The following is a 16800-nucleotide window of genomic DNA, read 5'->3' on the forward strand; positions in this document are numbered from 1 at the left end:
ATATTTTCTTCTTCTTCAGAGCGGTCGTGGTCACTTAGAGGCGTCTCATATCATATCCTACTTAATATTATAAATGCGAAAGTTTGGATGTCTGGATGTTTGTTACTCTTTTACGCAAAAACTATTGAGCGGATTTTGATGTTACTTTACAGTATTATTGTTTATAACCCAGAATAACATATAGGCTATAATTTATGTCAATCTGTGACAAACTAAATTTCACGCGGGTGAACCCGCGGGCAAAAGCTAGTACGACATAATATAGTTAAGGCTTGTTTCTACGGCAACATCCCGTTTGCAGAAACTTTTTGTGTAGGGTCCCGTTTAGTAACATGTTTTAATATTAGCTTTCACACGAACATCCTGTTTACACCAAAAAACGATCCGTTCGAATTTGGAATTCGAATATGTCAGTGCAGTATTGTGGGATCCTGCATTACTTACGTAACGAGCCCTTAGAATAGAGTAATAGTTGTACCTACATATTTGTGCACCCTTGCATTGATAGACTCCTAAGGGACCACTATTAGACCATTAGTCACTAAGCAATGTAAGGACCAGAAAACACTGCACAACATTGGTATAGTGGGAAATATAAACTTACACTACAGGCCTCTTTTATACAGTCACGTATTTACGTCAATGTTTACATTCCCACTGATTATAGGTACCTGTCAGACGTAAAGCAAAAACATTTTAGAGCACAACAAAGGACACAATGGCACTCATTTACCTGCTTTTAATTCACCCATCTATCTTTCCCATCGCTCCCCGGGGAGTGGTGAAGGAGATGCAAAAACTAAGTAACTCGGATTCATTCTCAGTAAAGCATTCTTTATTGCCGCTCAAAATATTGTGAATGGAGGCGCCGGAGTCACAACACAAATAGAACAGCCAGGCTTAATATTCTTTGTTTTTGATACGTGTGATTCGCGATCCATATCCGCATCATCCGCATTTATTTTCAAATTCTTCCTACATGTAAAGTGGGACGCAAAGTTTATTTATTTTATTAAACACTAGCTGACCCGGCGAACTTCGTACCACCTTAGCGTAGAGATTTTCTTTATATTTTTTTCCGTAAAAACCTTGTACAGAGTATTAGAAAACTACAAAAAAAAATCAGCCAAATCGGTCAAGCCGTTTTCATGTTATGTCGTGACAACGGAAAACGGGTTTCATTTTTATATAAATAGATTAGGAGTCTTCCAGCGACGTGGCCCACTTTTAGCCACGGACCAAGACACTGGATTGAATTTTCAAATTATTTTTTCTTCTGGCAACTGGCCCCACTCTATGATTATAGAGTAGATTTTTGTTATTGTTGGTGTGCATTTTTACTTACTGAAAATAAATTAAGACGACTGAAAAATCCGTTTCAGCTCGGAATGACAACTTCTCAAAATGACAACCGGGGCGCAAAATGTCCACTTCTCGAAATGACAACTTCTTAAAATGTCAACATCGCTAAAAGACAACTTCTCTTTGTCTATTTCTCGCAATGACAAATTCGCATTTGGTCAACTTCACATAATGACAACTCTAGAAGAACTAGAACTCTAAAAATAATGAAAATAAAATATCAACAAGTAGTTGACATTATGCGAAATAGACCAAATGCGAATTTGTCATTGTGAGAAATAGACATTATGAGAAGTTGTCTTTTAGCGAAGTTGACATTTTAAGAAGTTGTCATTTCGAGAAGTGGACATTTTGCGACCCGGTTGTCATTTTGAGAAGTTGTCATTCCGAGCTGAAACGGAAAAATCAATGTGTTTTTGTACGTAGCTTTTATACGACTTACACTGCAGTATAATGCAAACAAAGAGAATTCAACTAACATTAGAAACTAAAGTAAGCTAGCTACGTGTAGGAAACAGAAACGTTACTGTAAAGCGCAAGCTTACCTAAACTGCTTGTCTCTTAGAAGTAGCTCCTCTAAAACGCCTTGAAAGCGTGTTTAATTATAAATGCACATTAGCATTTGAGATGGCTCTTCTCTGTGAGTTGTGTCGTAGGTAATTTGTCACGTCTCGATGTTTAAGACCGGTACATTGTTTTCTTAATCGCAATCTTCAAGAGCCGCTATCACGAATCGCGGTGTCTTGACCTTTCTCGAGATCTCGGTATCGTTTTGGGAATGCGAATTACACGACTTCCGAGTCTGGGAAATCCTCAAGCAACGCCGCGATGAGATTTTTCACACAGTTTTATACGAGTTTTTATGGTTCAGAGGCAATCAGAACGCAGACGCCGAATACCATTAGACGTGTATGAAAACGACTGAATTATATTTTTGTTTATAACTAGTGACCTAATAAAGTACAAAGCTGAGGCTCGCATAAGTGTTTTAGAACGAAAGATTCTTCTTCTATAGCCTGATAATGAAATAGTGTCAAACTGGAAAACTTCAAATAAGCCAGAAGTCTACCCTATTCGTTAAAATAATTTTAATTCTGGTACCATGATATTAAACGAAGTGTAAGACTAAAAATAAATATGCATATTACCTATGTTAAATGCTCAAGGTATCCATCATATTACCAATATTACTCTTATCAGCCGTAGGGAAGTTCGTCCATTGTTTAACATGCGTTCTGGAATCTGGAATAAGCAATGATTAGTTTATTACAAGCTTAAATTATTCTTCTCGTCATATTTTCTCGAGTAATGCGGAAACAATATCGAACGCATGCATCTAACTACGTCCATAGAGTTTTAGTTTCAAAGGACAAAAAGTTAACAATCCCATTTGTTCCCAGATCAACGGGTCCAGCCAAGCCAGGAGCGGTGTGCGGCCAGCCAGCGCGATGCGGGCGGCGGGGCCCGTCTGAGGTCCCGCCGAGCGATGGGCTCCAACATCAGCCAGCACTCCGCCAAGGGTCTGAAGGGGCGCCGCGCCCGCTCCAGTGGCGACCTTTGCAATGGCGACTCGAAGAGCCAGACGGAGTCGTCCGTATGCGGCTCCGTCGTCGGCGACGTTATGGGATGGAACCGCTCATTGCCGAACCATTTAGACGGCAATCGGCACTTAGCGGATTATAGCAGAGTGAACAATAACTATGGGGACTTTGGAACGTATAACCGATGCCATCCGAAAGGCGGAAGGGGACTGCGGTACCGAGTGTCTAAGTCTGGTAAGTCTTAGTTTCTACATAATATGAAATAAGGATAATTAAGATCTCTTAGTCCCATTGACGTGCGACAAGCCAGCGCGATGGCCGAGCGATGGTCTCCAACATCAGCCAGCACTCCGCCAAGGGTCTGAAGGGGCGCCGCGCCCGCTCCAGTGGCGACCTTTGCAATGGCGACTCGAAGAGCCAGACGGAGTCGTCCGTATGCGGCTCCGTCGTTGGCGACGTCATGGGATGGAACCGCTCATTGCCGAACCATTTAGACGGCAATCGGCATTTGGCGGATTATAGCAGAGTGAACAATAACTATGGGGACTTTGGAACGTATAACCGATGCAATCCGAAAGGCGGAAGGGGACTGCGGTACCGAGTGTCTAAGTCTGGTGAGTCTTAGTTTCTACATAATATGAAATAAGTATAATTAAGATCTCTTAGTCCCGCTGAAGTGCGTAAAGCCAGCGCGATGGCCGAGCGATGGGCTCCAACATCAGCCAGCACTCCGCCAAGGGTCTGAAGGGGCGCCGCGCCCGCTCCAGTGGCGACCTGTGCAATGGCGACTCGAAGAGCCAGACGGAGTCGTCCGTATGCGGCTCCGTCGTCGGCGACGTCATGGGATGGAACCGCTCATTGCCGAACCATTTAGACGGCAATCGGCACCTAGCGGATTATAGCAGAGTGAACAATAACTATGGGGACTTTGGAACGTATAACCGATGCCATCCGAAAGGCGGAAGGGGACTGCGGTACCGAGTGTCTAAGTCTGGTGAGTCTTAGTTTCTACATAATATGAAATAAGTATAATTAAGATCTCTTAGTCCCGCTGAAGTGCGTAAAGCCAGCGCGATGGCCGAGCGATGGTCTCCAACATCAGTCAGCACTCCGCCAAGGGTCTGAAGGGGCGCCGCGCCCGCTCCAGTGGCGACCTCTGCAATGGCGACTCGAAGAGCCAGACGGAGTCGTCCGTATGCGGTTCCGTCGTCGGCGACGTCATGGGATGGAACCGCTCATTGCCGAACCATTTAGACGGCAATCGGCATTTGGCGGATTATAGCAGAGTGAACAATAACTATGGGGACTTTGGAACGTATAACCGATGCCATCCGAAAGGCGGAAGGGGACTGCGGTACCGAGTGTCTAAGTCTGGTAAGTCTCAGTTTCTATGTAGTATGCAAATATAATTAAAAAAAATTATGCCCGTTTTCACCATCAATCCCTAATTTTTAAGTAACCCCTATGGTAACAAATAACAGGAATTTTGTATACATAGGGGTTACTCATAAATTAGGGATTGATGGTGAAAACTGGCATTAGTCCCGCTGATATTATATGGGTTCCACTATAGACCAAAACCCGGCTCTATGATAGATACCAGTAGGTTCTATTTAACTCTTCTATCTAGAAGAGTTAAATACCTTACCTACTAGAACTAGAAACTACTCTGTCCTACTGAAGACAGTAGGGGATTACGCTACCGTACTATTAAAGGTACACTTTAATAACTTTGGCTGGTGAGGGTGAGGTCTTTAAGCATAATTCACTAGCTAAGTTTGCGGTTTTGTGTAACTTAAAGATTACAACTGAAATACTTAGTAGTGTCCTCAGGGAAATCTGTAAACCAAAGATGTCACTTACACGACCGTAGCATTTGTTATGTAATGTTGCCAGTGCCCTGATTACGTTAATTTTTAACGTCTCCAATACAGACGCGCTTCTTCGATTTCTTCGATTCTGCGATACGGATTGGTCAAAACTACTCAAAACAGTTAGCTGTCAGCTGTTTTGACCAATCGTATCGCAGAATCGAAGAAGCGCGTCTGTATTGGAGACGTTAAAAATTAGCGTAATCGGGGCCCAGTTTACTTTTTAAAATCAGAGTGTAGTTTAACTGCAAGCAAAATTATTTTTTTACGCCGAAATGTATTCCGCGTCACGGCGAGTTTTAATACAACCCTGTATTTTTCAAACATAAATAATAACATTTAATTAAAAAGGTAACTGCTAGTAAAGAACCGGCAAAGAAATGCAGCGCTATACAGCCGATAGCCTTAATAAGCGCTGTAACTGAAATATTACATCGCACAAGCGTGCCATAAGTCTGCCTGTTATAACAAAAACTTCGGCGTTTATTTTATGGCTTTAACCCCCAAGTAGGGCAGTGTTCACGTTTAAATAAATGCCCAGCTCGGCCCATAATTAAAACCTCTTTAGAAGATTAAATTAGCAACGAAAACACTTTGCTGTTTTGAACTTGTTTGTCTTTGTAACCCATTGCTGTTGTGGTCATAATGTGAAACAGAACACACACTAATCCATTTTGCCATGGCTAGCTCTGAATGGCTATTAGCTAATCGGCAATTATCCAGAAAATAGCATAATATTTGAAGACCAATGTCCTCTTTGTGACTTATTGATCACTTTACATTTTTACCTTAACATTTTCCTTTCTTGTAAACGGATTTTTAATTCACGAATTTGACTAATCTTCATTTGGCGTTTTCATTATAAAATTATAATTCCCAGTTGGAATAGAAAGAACTCGATGTTGCCTTTCATAAATTATGCATTTTCATTTTCCGTTGTTTTTTTCACCCCGGCTCATTTAACTTTATCTTGTTCCGTGTTCTCCAACTCCCGTTTTCATTCCTTTTCTTTTAATATTTTACGGGATTTTCAATTCAAGTAGTTCTCCCAATTTGTAAACTCATCTCAAATTGCTAAGAAGATCTTATACCACGAGTACAATTTTCAATTGCTGCGTTTGGAATCATATCATTTCAATACAGAAACACTATTCGACTCTCGGTTTTACTACGAACGTACGAACGGTAAATATAAAATTTTATCTCAAAACATAACACGTTTATGTGGGTTTCCGTAGACCGTAAAAGCATTCGGACTTCCTTCGTGTTCACTACTGAAATAGCTTCCTTTAGTCTGTCGTTCCTGCAATGATATAAGCTGCGAAGCGAGCGATATGGTATGATACAAATAGAATCGTTTGTCTGCCTGTCCTATTATGTAACTCCAAACTTTAAGTCGGGTCGCGAAGCCTCTATAGGGGTCGCGAGAGGTGGTAAAAACTACCTCAGTAAAAGAACATTAAAGTTATGAAGATTTATTTATCCCAAATCTAATAAATTTGAAATTTGAATTGAAGTATTCGGTTCCTACAAACATCTTTGTATCATTTTAAAATGCATGAAAAATATTTTTTCATACTAGGAGGTGTGTCGTGTCATGAAAATGGTGGAAAAACACTGATGTAAAGGAACATGAACCCGTATTTCTTAGCGTACAGAATACAGATTAGCTTTGCTGTTGTAAAAATGATACAAAAATGGTTTACAAATTCAGTGGAGAAAATTAAGGGTGTGTGTATTTGAGAAAATTGTGAGAAAATTATAGGTAATGTTATCAGAAGTGCTGCTTAGCCTCCTCAATCAGTCTAGCGAGCTGAGTGGTGTGTGTAGGTACTCCTCCATCCTCTGGTAAATTAGAGAGGGTGGTGCTCCTGCAATGAAGATTAAATGGCCTGGTGATAATGATAGTTCGCACGTCTTTCTACTTACTTCACTAATTAGTTAGAGATTATGATCCCTTTGCTTTTACCTAACACTTAATTTACACATTTTTCTTTAGTGGAACGTCAGCCTTAATCCTGCAACCAAAATGTCCTCAGGCAAACCTAAAGCCGTGACTCAACTGGATAACAATTAACGTCCAGAATGTTACTCAAAATGTATGTAACTTGGAAGTTGTGCTGGTAGTGCGTATGGTGTAATTTTCCTGAATTTATGAAAATTTGTTGCTGCATCCGTGAAACGTTCAAACCACTTAGCATCTTTCAGTGAAACATGATATTGATGATCATTAATAAACTGTACTAATACGTACGCATAATGTTGCAATTCGATACTATTCCAATGGTATATAATTTTTTTTTTATTAAAATTTGCCAAAACGATGTAGGTAATTGTCCTATCAAATGGGTTTGTTTTAGCCTAACGTGTCCAACACAAATATCCAATTATAGGTAACGTCTCAATAGTTTCCTAGTAAATAGATGGCCTAAAGCTAGTTCACATTACACAGAGAGCGGTGTGCTGCCGAGTAATCTCACTAGTTTACAGCTTAGCGGAGCGTAATCAAGTAAGCGAATGCAGTTAAACAAACTGACGTTTCTGTATTGTATTGTCCTTCGTATGTTGGAACTTGGGAGCGTTGGTTATGGTTACATTAAAGCCTTGAATAATCCCATCTTTATCTTAATTGATTTTATTCTAAGGTCAAAAAATTAATACAATTTATATCTCATATTGACGAACACGTTCACATGAGCCTAGCACTGCTTGCGCAAAGAAGATATTTCCATGAATAAACTACGCTGAAATGTTGTCATGTTTGTAACATAACTCAAAAAAGCGAGCCCAGGTGAAAGCATTTATTTATTTCTTGATTAAGTTGACACCGACGGTTGCTCATACCTTCGAGTCTTTGTTATCATCAATTCAGCCATAGGACATCCACTGCTGAACATAGGCCTCCCTCAATGATTTCCATAACGGCCAATTGGTAGCGGCCTACATCCAGAGCCTTTCTACTACCTTTATGAGGTGGTCGTCCACCTAGGCATACCTTCGATCTATCATGCCTTACACCCCGATCAACTAAAGTAAAGGCATTTTACCTACTGTAACTTTTAACTACTTTACTTTAGTTGATCGGGGTGTAAGGCATGATAGTACAACTACAGCAAAATCCCAGCAGCCAATTGTTTAGTAAGAACACAGCCTTACTACACTAAATCTCGGCTTAAACAGGCCTGGAAAGGACGAAAAAAGCGAACGAGATAAAAAGTCTAATGCGTTGACGCGGGGTCCATCGATCATCCCCTCACCTTGAGAATTTGGGACGCGAGTGATTGTGGCTCTGACGTCACCGGCGGTGTTTGCATGAAACGCCGTTCAAGATTCCAATTATTAGCATGAAACAGGTGGTGTGAATGCTAATTGTTTTAATGTATGCAGCGGTATATTGGTTGGCACTGCAGAGAATATAGGTTTTTTTTAATTCACAGCAGACACAAAATATTTACAGCAGACACAATATTTTATTTCTAGAGTCAAACCTAGTGGCAAAAATTTGAACTAAAATGCTAGTATTGACAGTGGCTCCTATGAATCTCATTACGTTTATAGGACCCCTCCGTGGCGAAAACCGAAACTAATAACACATTATTTAGTTGATAGTAGCGCCCTCCTGTCAATTTCATAGCTGGGACGGTTCAGTGTTGGACAACTTTATTAGTATAGTATTATTTGCTTTCTTAGGGTATCTGATAAGTTTGCGAACCCCTTGTGCTGCAAGCTTCTGCAACATTGCAGGGATCGGAGTTGAGTTACAATAGCAATAATGGAACTTCATAGGAACTATTTGTTGCCATTGGAACTCCAATGAAATCGCTTTGTATTTCTTTGGCATTCTTTTAAACAACTCGGATTGTGTATAACGTTGCACGAGTGCGGAGAACTAAAGAGCTTCACTGACATAATGAATCCTTTTGAAATCAATCTTTTATGTGCGAACGTATTATGTAGTATCATTTGTTCGATTCAGCCAAATGACGTCCGTCGCTGGACAAAGGTATCTCCCAAAGATTTCCATAGCGACTGGTCCTGCGCTGCCCACATCCAGGTTCTTCCAGATCGTCGGTCCACCAAGTGTCCACCACCCTACGTCTTCCGCCTCTTGGAGGCCACTCGAGAACTTTTCTGCCCCGATGGCCATCTACGAGCTAGGTGCCCCGCCCACTGCCGCTAGTACGATATGTAGTATCACAGTGTCGTATAAAGACATTGTCAAGAATAAACCCCTGCCCCTATTATTTGTAATAAAACTGATACGTCATAAAAATGGAGGCGATAAATAGATCCCTCATGTCCTTGACCCGCCCACCCTTTTGTGACGTCACTGTTCACGCCTCTGGATAAATACATACTTTCAATACATTATCAGGCCATAACTTTTTAAAAGGGTACAAAGAAAGTTTCCTTGGCTCACGAATTCGGCGTATTGCGTTTATCCACTCATCTTCATTATTATAGCAGAAGTTTAGGAATTGATTTTTTCTTTCATTTTATTCTTCGATTTGATCCACACTACATTTTATACAGGGTGGCCAAAACAGTGAGGTCTAAAAGAAAAATTTAGATTTCTTACATCAAGGTGTACCTAAATCACCCCCATGTATGTAATACGATTGTGCTTAGTTTAGGAGATACAGTTAATTTTGTGATATTTTAAAATTTTATGACCTAGTAGGCTTTAAACATTTTTATCTTTTTTTTGGGGTGACTTTTCTCAGAATTTCTTTTTTTCGAAAGATTTGTTATTAATTGCAGATGTTTGAAAAAATAATCACCTTCCTATCTTTGATTCATGATACAAAAGTTTTGCTAGAAACATTAAAATTATGCTTTTATCAGAACACTATCAAATTTTCAACGTAAAAGTTTAAGTAAAAAAAAGAACTTCCATAGGTCCAAAACCATTTTAAAAACTGCGCCGTTTCGTGAACATTCATAATAATACAAAAAAACATGTACTTAATGGGCCACTATTTCCTGTAATCGGTCCACTAAAGTGGTAAGTCGGAGATTCCGTTACATGTTTTTGACTTTCTTATTAAGTAAGTTTTAATGAACATAAAACAAATATCCCTCCTTCTTCTTCTCACTGTAGTAGGTATTTCAAGGGTAAAAGTAAAATGTAACAACTGCCTCTGTCTTCAAGTGGTAAGAGGTAAGTTTCAGAGGATTTGATTCCGGGTTTGATTCCCAGTGGAGGTGAAATTTTCTGCTCAGTTTGGTTGGCGGTAGGGTTTGATCTAAGTCTGCCTGGCTAGCAACTCTATTTTCCTAAGTCTGTCACTATAACAATAATGTTAATAGCATTACTGTATTCCGGCATTTGGAGGTAGGAAGCTATAAATAGTTCCTCTGTAGTTGAAGTTCCCTTCCACCTTCAGCCTAATCATCAGTTTCCGCCAGGTGTGATGAAGGGCAAGAGCTTCCTCGTTGAGAATAAAAACATGTTCTGTCCAGTTACTGCTCTAGAGTATTTCTCAAAAAAAATGTACGTAACGAAACGGTAGTAACGAAATAGTAAGGCCATAAGGCTTGTTATACATTGGCGAAATATTGTGAATGCTCTTCATTTATTCAATTCGAAATATTTGTAAGTATGCACCCAAATACGGGGTAATATTAAGGGGTTAGAAATAAAATAAGGGAGTAATCATTCATACTATTTTAATAAAATTATTTTTGTTCCATCATGTTTATCCATTTTGAGTCGTTCTCTGTAAGCTTTTTGCCTTTCGGCATTGGTTTTTGGCGGCATTCCTAAAAAAACAAAAGAAGTAATCACATAAAAACGTAATCTAAATGATTTGATTATTTTTTGCTGGTGGCACTTCTGTAAAGCAGATAGTATCCAATCCTTTTGTTATTGACGCTCTATATTTTTTTAAATAAATTAAGTAGTGAATATTACTATGCTTAATCAGGTAATAACAGTATACACTCAGCATTATGTTGTACTTTTTCGTAACGTAACGAAATTCGTAAAAAACGTAACGAAATATTAGACAAAATGAGATCAGAAACAAGTATTTTTTTGATAAAAGCTGTTACAGCAAATATAAAAGCTTACTAAATGATTTGATTGATTTTCGCGATAGATGTATGGCGGAGACGTCAGGCCAACAGCCATTCAGAGTGCAGCTATTGTTGTCCGTGTAAAAAAAATATGAAATTGTTCAGAAACCATGGGAAAGTAGAAATAATCGTAACTAAAGAGTAAATAACGAAATAGTAAATGAGAGCGACTCATTTTGTTTTTTGCTTTAAATTGCTAATTTATTATATCACCCCATAGAAAATCAATTTGATACAGAAACTGCGATTACCTACTGTAGAACGATAATACAAAGTTTACAATAATTTAGTTACGTATCGCATTTTATGAAACAAAAACACATGAAAAAGCTAGGGTGGCAAACAGGTTATTGTATGAAAGGTAAAAAAGGACTATTTTTAAAATATCTAAATATTTGGTAATAAGTAGGATTATAGCTTTAATTCTTCGTTATCTTAAAGATTAATATTCATCCTTCAAAATTGTGTGTGTGTTTTTTTTGTGTGATGATATATAAATATAAAACTTTTGAACTGTTTCAAAGCACACTTTTTTTTTCAAGATGTACATTTTTTTTGAGAAATACTCTCTAAATCTGTTCTACGTAATGTAAACTTAGAGGATTCCCAATATTAATTCACTCTAAGAAAGTCAAAAACATGTAACGGAATCTCCGACTTACCACTTTAGTGGACCGATTACAGGAAATAGTGGCCCATTAAGTACATGTTTTTTTGTATTATTATGAATGTTCACGAAACGGCGCAGTTTTTAAAATGGTTTTGGACCTATGGAAGTTCTTTTTTTTACTTAAACTTTTACGTTGAAAATTTGATAGTGTTCTGATAAAAGCATAATTTTAATGTTTCTAGCAAAAATTTTGTATCATGAATCAAAGATAGGAAGGTGATTATTTTTTTCAAACATCTGCAATTAATAACAAATCTTTCGAAAAAAAGAAATTCTGAGAAAAGTCACCCCAAAAAAAAGATAAAAATGTTTAAAGCCTACTAGGTCATAAAATTTTAAAATATCACAAAATTAACTGTATCTCCTAAACTAAGCACAATCGTATTACATACATGGGGGTTATTTAGGTACACCTTGATGTAAGGAATCTACGTTTTTCTTTTAGACCTCACTGTTGTGGCCACCCTGTATGTTCATATCCATTTCTACGCCACATATGGGTAACTAGCTGCAGTCATGTTATCGAGTAACATTTACTAATTACTATCATTTGGTTCCATTTTCTTTTTCAGCGTCCCATTAGGTTTTATTTTTCAAGATATTGTCTTTTTTTTCTGAAACCTAAATAGAATATTACATTGAACTGCAGCGCACTTTTTCTTAACCGTTGAAGTCATCCTTTCAGTGCCAAAATGATGCCAAAACAACACTTTATGATTTGTGCACCACAGACAATTTGACACACCACAAGGGCACCACGTCAGCTTTGCACAAGGGTTGTCTATGTTTAAGTAAAATCTATTAACGTTATACTTTATTAATAGCAGCGCCAGAGTGGATCCCGCCTGCCCTTGACCCGGTCGCCCCGTTCGAGTCACGCGCAGGGCTGCCACCCGTCCGGGTCTCCGGATTTTGTCCCAAACATCCCCGGACATCCGGGCTTTGTTTTCAAATAGTGAATGGAACCCGGACACTTTGTGTTTAGACAAATCGGGTTCTGTTCCTGTTAATGCAAAAGTGAAATGCCAAATACCATTATAGTGGTTATTTATGTCTGGGTTATCATGAAAAATAAGTAACTACTACACTATGCAATCTTATTAATCAAAATAAACTATTATTATTCTTTCTTATTTTCATTCTAATGGCAGCTGCGCTGGTGAGACAAGCTGCATTTCTCTTTGTTATTACACCACTTTGGTACCACCTTGTCTCTGTAAATAAATCTATCATTGACTCTGCTTACTTTCTTAAAAGATAGGAAGATTTTTTTCCATTTGAAAACAAAGTTAAAACAGTTTTTCATGTCCCAATATGCAATTTTGTGTTGGTAGCCCTGGCCACGCATGACGTCACCTCACGCCTTGCCTGACTGCGGCAGCGATGCAGGCTTTCGTGTAGTCTGTAGTATCTTTCGGTAATTAAAGCTATGAAATGCTTTTACTTGACATTTTGTGTTTAGTTTCCAGTGAATCGTCATGCCTTTGCGTCGACTGCTGCAGCAAAATGCAGTACCATATATTATGTAGTTCTAATGCCTGAATAACTATGAACTAAATGGCAATTTAGTTAAATTTATATTTTAGAAGACATCCTCCAGGTTTAAACTCAAGCTGTCACTGAATTTGGGTATTTTTGGGAGCTTAAGATTTTAGCGACAGGAGTATAAAAGTTTCAAAATTTTACGTGCCCTTCCAATGAACGTATAACCCATTAATATTGTATAACTAGCATTTTTTGTGATCAGACAAATAGAAATGTTTAGGTTTTCTAATCTTTATAAGATTTTACGATGAACGACAGAAACCTTTATCGACATTCACAGCATACATTTTGTTGTCTATAGACCCAATAAGACCATTGCATAGAACAATGTAATCGATTCCAATCAGTATTGCATTCCAAATATTGTCACTGGTTGCCACGTAATCGTTGCCGTTGGAAACTATTTCTCAACAGCTTCTAGTAAACCTCATTCTAATAATAGATCGAAAGACAATACATTCTCCGAGACACTCCACGCCCCTATTTGTCTTCGCCTAATCAGAGAAAGAATTGTGGACTAGTAAAAGGAAATGAATCCTAATTATCCGTGAGCTACAATTAGAATGGAGACGTTGATGTATGGGTGGAAAAAATAGATTCTGAGAACACTGCTGAAAGTTGAGGCTAATTCTGTTGAAATTAATTGAGATGATGTTACGCAAATTATGTAGCGCCGGGGTGTATTTATTGTATAATACCCTCGTTTTGTCGGGGTTTAGTCGGAAGTGCTAAGGTATTAGCTGAATCGGAAGCTCATCTTCCCTCCCCAAAATTCTTATAAGTAAGTACCTACCGACCTAAATTTGGAATGTATTCAGGCTCCAAGATACATTTATAAGTAAGAGTGACTTATGACCAGTGTGCTTACCATGGAGTTTACGTTAGGTGTGCTCGCTAGCGAGTACGTCAAAAAATCTATGTAGATTTTAGTCCTCGATAGTAGCCGCTAGGGGCGCTGTACAATCTGTCTTACATTTAATGTAATTTGTTTACGCAGTCGCTAGCGAGGACACGTAACGTAAACTCATGATAAGCACAGTGATAGGTATTATTTGGGTTACATAGAGCATTTTTGTTCTGAAAGCGTACTTACTATTAATACATAGAATATTATTATGCTATTAGACGTCGTCTGTATAGAATTCGATGAAAGTGAAGCTTTGCTCGAGACATAACATCGCGTTTCACTCAATCGCTTTTTCCGAACGTAAATCGAACGCGATGAAACTAGTAAAAGCGTGTTAAAATTCTCATTAATCGAACTATTAATAGCTTCAATGTCATACTTGTATTTGCCTACGATTTATTCATAAAGAGAGTTGATTTTGAAAAGATGGAAATACACTAGAGCATTTTGACGAGCATTTGTATGTGTAATTTAACGTTCTTACGAATGGCACAATACAGGTAAAAGCTCAGTTTCCAAATCATTTTCATTTTCGTTTGGTACTACCTAACTAGAAGATATCATAGAACGGCTAATTGTTCTGTTACAAGTAAATGCTCTATTCTATACTCACCTTAACTAGAACAACTCACTCACTCATTCACTCACGTAGCCGAGATTCTAATTAGTCATCATAAGTCACAATCAACGGCTAAGCATCCAATAACCCTCACGGGACAAGGGTAATCCTGCTGATAGTGAGAGGGCTCCCTGGAGGGCACAACACTATAAAGATATTGTATTGTAATCCGTAACACCTGTGTGTTTACCAAATAACATAACAATGGGGATATTTAAAAATAAGTCAGACTAATTAATTATTTTTATAACTTTTTTTTTGGTAAAGACGACCGCTCGTCAAACTAAAGATTGAGGCATCTTATGCACTTTGTAATACGGGATTTGGCGACAAAAAATATAGTGTGAGGTGAAAAAGTGTTTTATTTTTGACAAATAGCCAGATAAAATAAAATGTAGCCGATCCGACTACCATAGTGGGGGTCTTGGTCGTTGATTTCGAAAAAATCCTGTTTAAAAACATTTTCTGGAATAGGTTTTTTTCATGTCACCCAAAACACTATGATGTTGCAGGAATTGTGTATGTCGGCTCTCAGCCGTTATAGTTAGGTACTCAATAATCCTTCCTCTGTGGTCGGGTAAGCCTACCACACAGTTGTGTAATTCAGGCATTTCCGATCCAAATTCTGTTCACTGCGACGTAGATAAGAGGCTCTATAACTAACTATTGGCTAGATTTGCTCGAAGCTGTACGTGCAATACGTGCATTGCTTACGAACAGCCACAAAAGTAGGTACTCAAAGTAAAAGGAGAATATCTTGTACTAGCTGTGCCCGAGACTTCGTACGCGTGAAAATAGTTTGAATAATATTTCCCGTTTTTGCAACGTTTTTCTTTAGTTTTCCACCCCTATTGGCTGTAGTGTATAGTGATGTTATCAGCCTAAAGCCTTCCTCGATAAATCTCTATCTAACACTGAAAGAAAGTTTCAAATCGGACCAGTAATTCTTGAAAAAATTAGCGCGTTCAGGCAAACAAAAAAACTCCTATAGACCAGTAAAAAAGTTACGATTAAAACAAATAAAAGCATAATCATTTAACCGTTTGAAAAAAGTATGTTTAGGTCTTTCATGAAAAGTAGAAGTTCCTCATTAACTGGAAAAGATCTTTGAAACTTTATCAAGTTCCAGAAACCACTAACAAGTAAGTAGTAAGTTGTTGTAGTTAAGGAGTCTTAAAATAATAAACGAGTTAAAGATATCGTCAACGTAAACTCTTTGTTGTAATTAATTAACAAGTATCTCAATTTGTAGGAACTCTGTAATCTGTTGGGAAAGTTTTGCGCGAAAAAAGGCTTATCTCCGTTAATTAACATCGGTATTAGGGATAATTAAATTTGACGTCCATTCAATGGCGGACGAAGATTAATGCCGGAGCTGAAAGCTGAAAGGACGCCCCGAGGCGTGGGCTTAGGGAGTCTAGATTGAAGTGCTCTGAAACTGTCAAAAAACATACCGACAGCAGGCATTTTTGTGGCAAAATAGTTCCTACTAGCGGCCGCCCGCGACTTCGTACGCGTGGATCCCATTTTTAGGGGTAGAGTTTCATAAAATCCTTTCTTAGCGGATGCCTACTTCATAACATCTACCTGCATGCCAAATTTTAGCCCGATCCGTGCAGTGGTTTTGGCTGTGCGTTGATAGATCACTATGTCAGTCAGTCACCTTTGAGTTATTATATTTAGATAGATTACAACGGTACTAAGAACTCAGTGTTTAACTTGACGTGGTGTCTGTACAGTGGGCCCCAATTCTGTTTTTCTCTCGCTCTCATTAAATGGTGATTCTTAGCGATAGAATGAGACGACAGGACCGGAAATGGGTAGTTGGAACTGTGGCCCATAGTACGTAGGTATAGCGTACGGTAGATTTCAGCAATTTCGGAAATATTATGACGAAAATCCCCATAAACCTATCGTTTTGGCTCTACAAATATGACATAATACCAGACCGGACACTATTCAGAAATGTTTCTTTGAAACTAACTACTTAACTCTGAAAAAAAGAAGATTTTAAATTACGAGTTTGTAATAAAAAGGTTTGCTTTTTCGTTCGTGCGTCTAATTTTCATTTACTTGCTATTCCCATTTTTACAGGATTTGAAATTAATAAGAATGTGAAAAACAGAATCTAGGTATTTGAGCGACGTCAAGCGTGGGAGTTTTCATGCATATTTAAATAACCATCTTCCTTAATTAATTCACTTTTT

General features: G+C 38.4%; 1 protein-coding gene across 1 annotated transcript in view; it reads left to right on the forward strand.

Annotated features, from left to right (window-relative positions):
• Positions 1-16800, forward strand: part of LOC135072826 (uncharacterized) — a 112464-nt gene that overhangs the window by 40185 nt on the left and 55479 nt on the right. Inside the window, exon 2 of the mRNA XM_063966865.1 lies at positions 2763-3137. Coding sequence (XP_063822935.1) covers positions 2763-3137 — 375 coding nt within the window. The remainder of the gene's footprint in view (positions 1-2762; positions 3138-16800) is intronic.

This window comes from Ostrinia nubilalis, chromosome 6 (genome assembly GCF_963855985.1).
Source record: "Ostrinia nubilalis chromosome 6, ilOstNubi1.1, whole genome shotgun sequence".
Taxonomy (NCBI): Eukaryota; Metazoa; Arthropoda; class Insecta; order Lepidoptera; family Crambidae; genus Ostrinia; species Ostrinia nubilalis.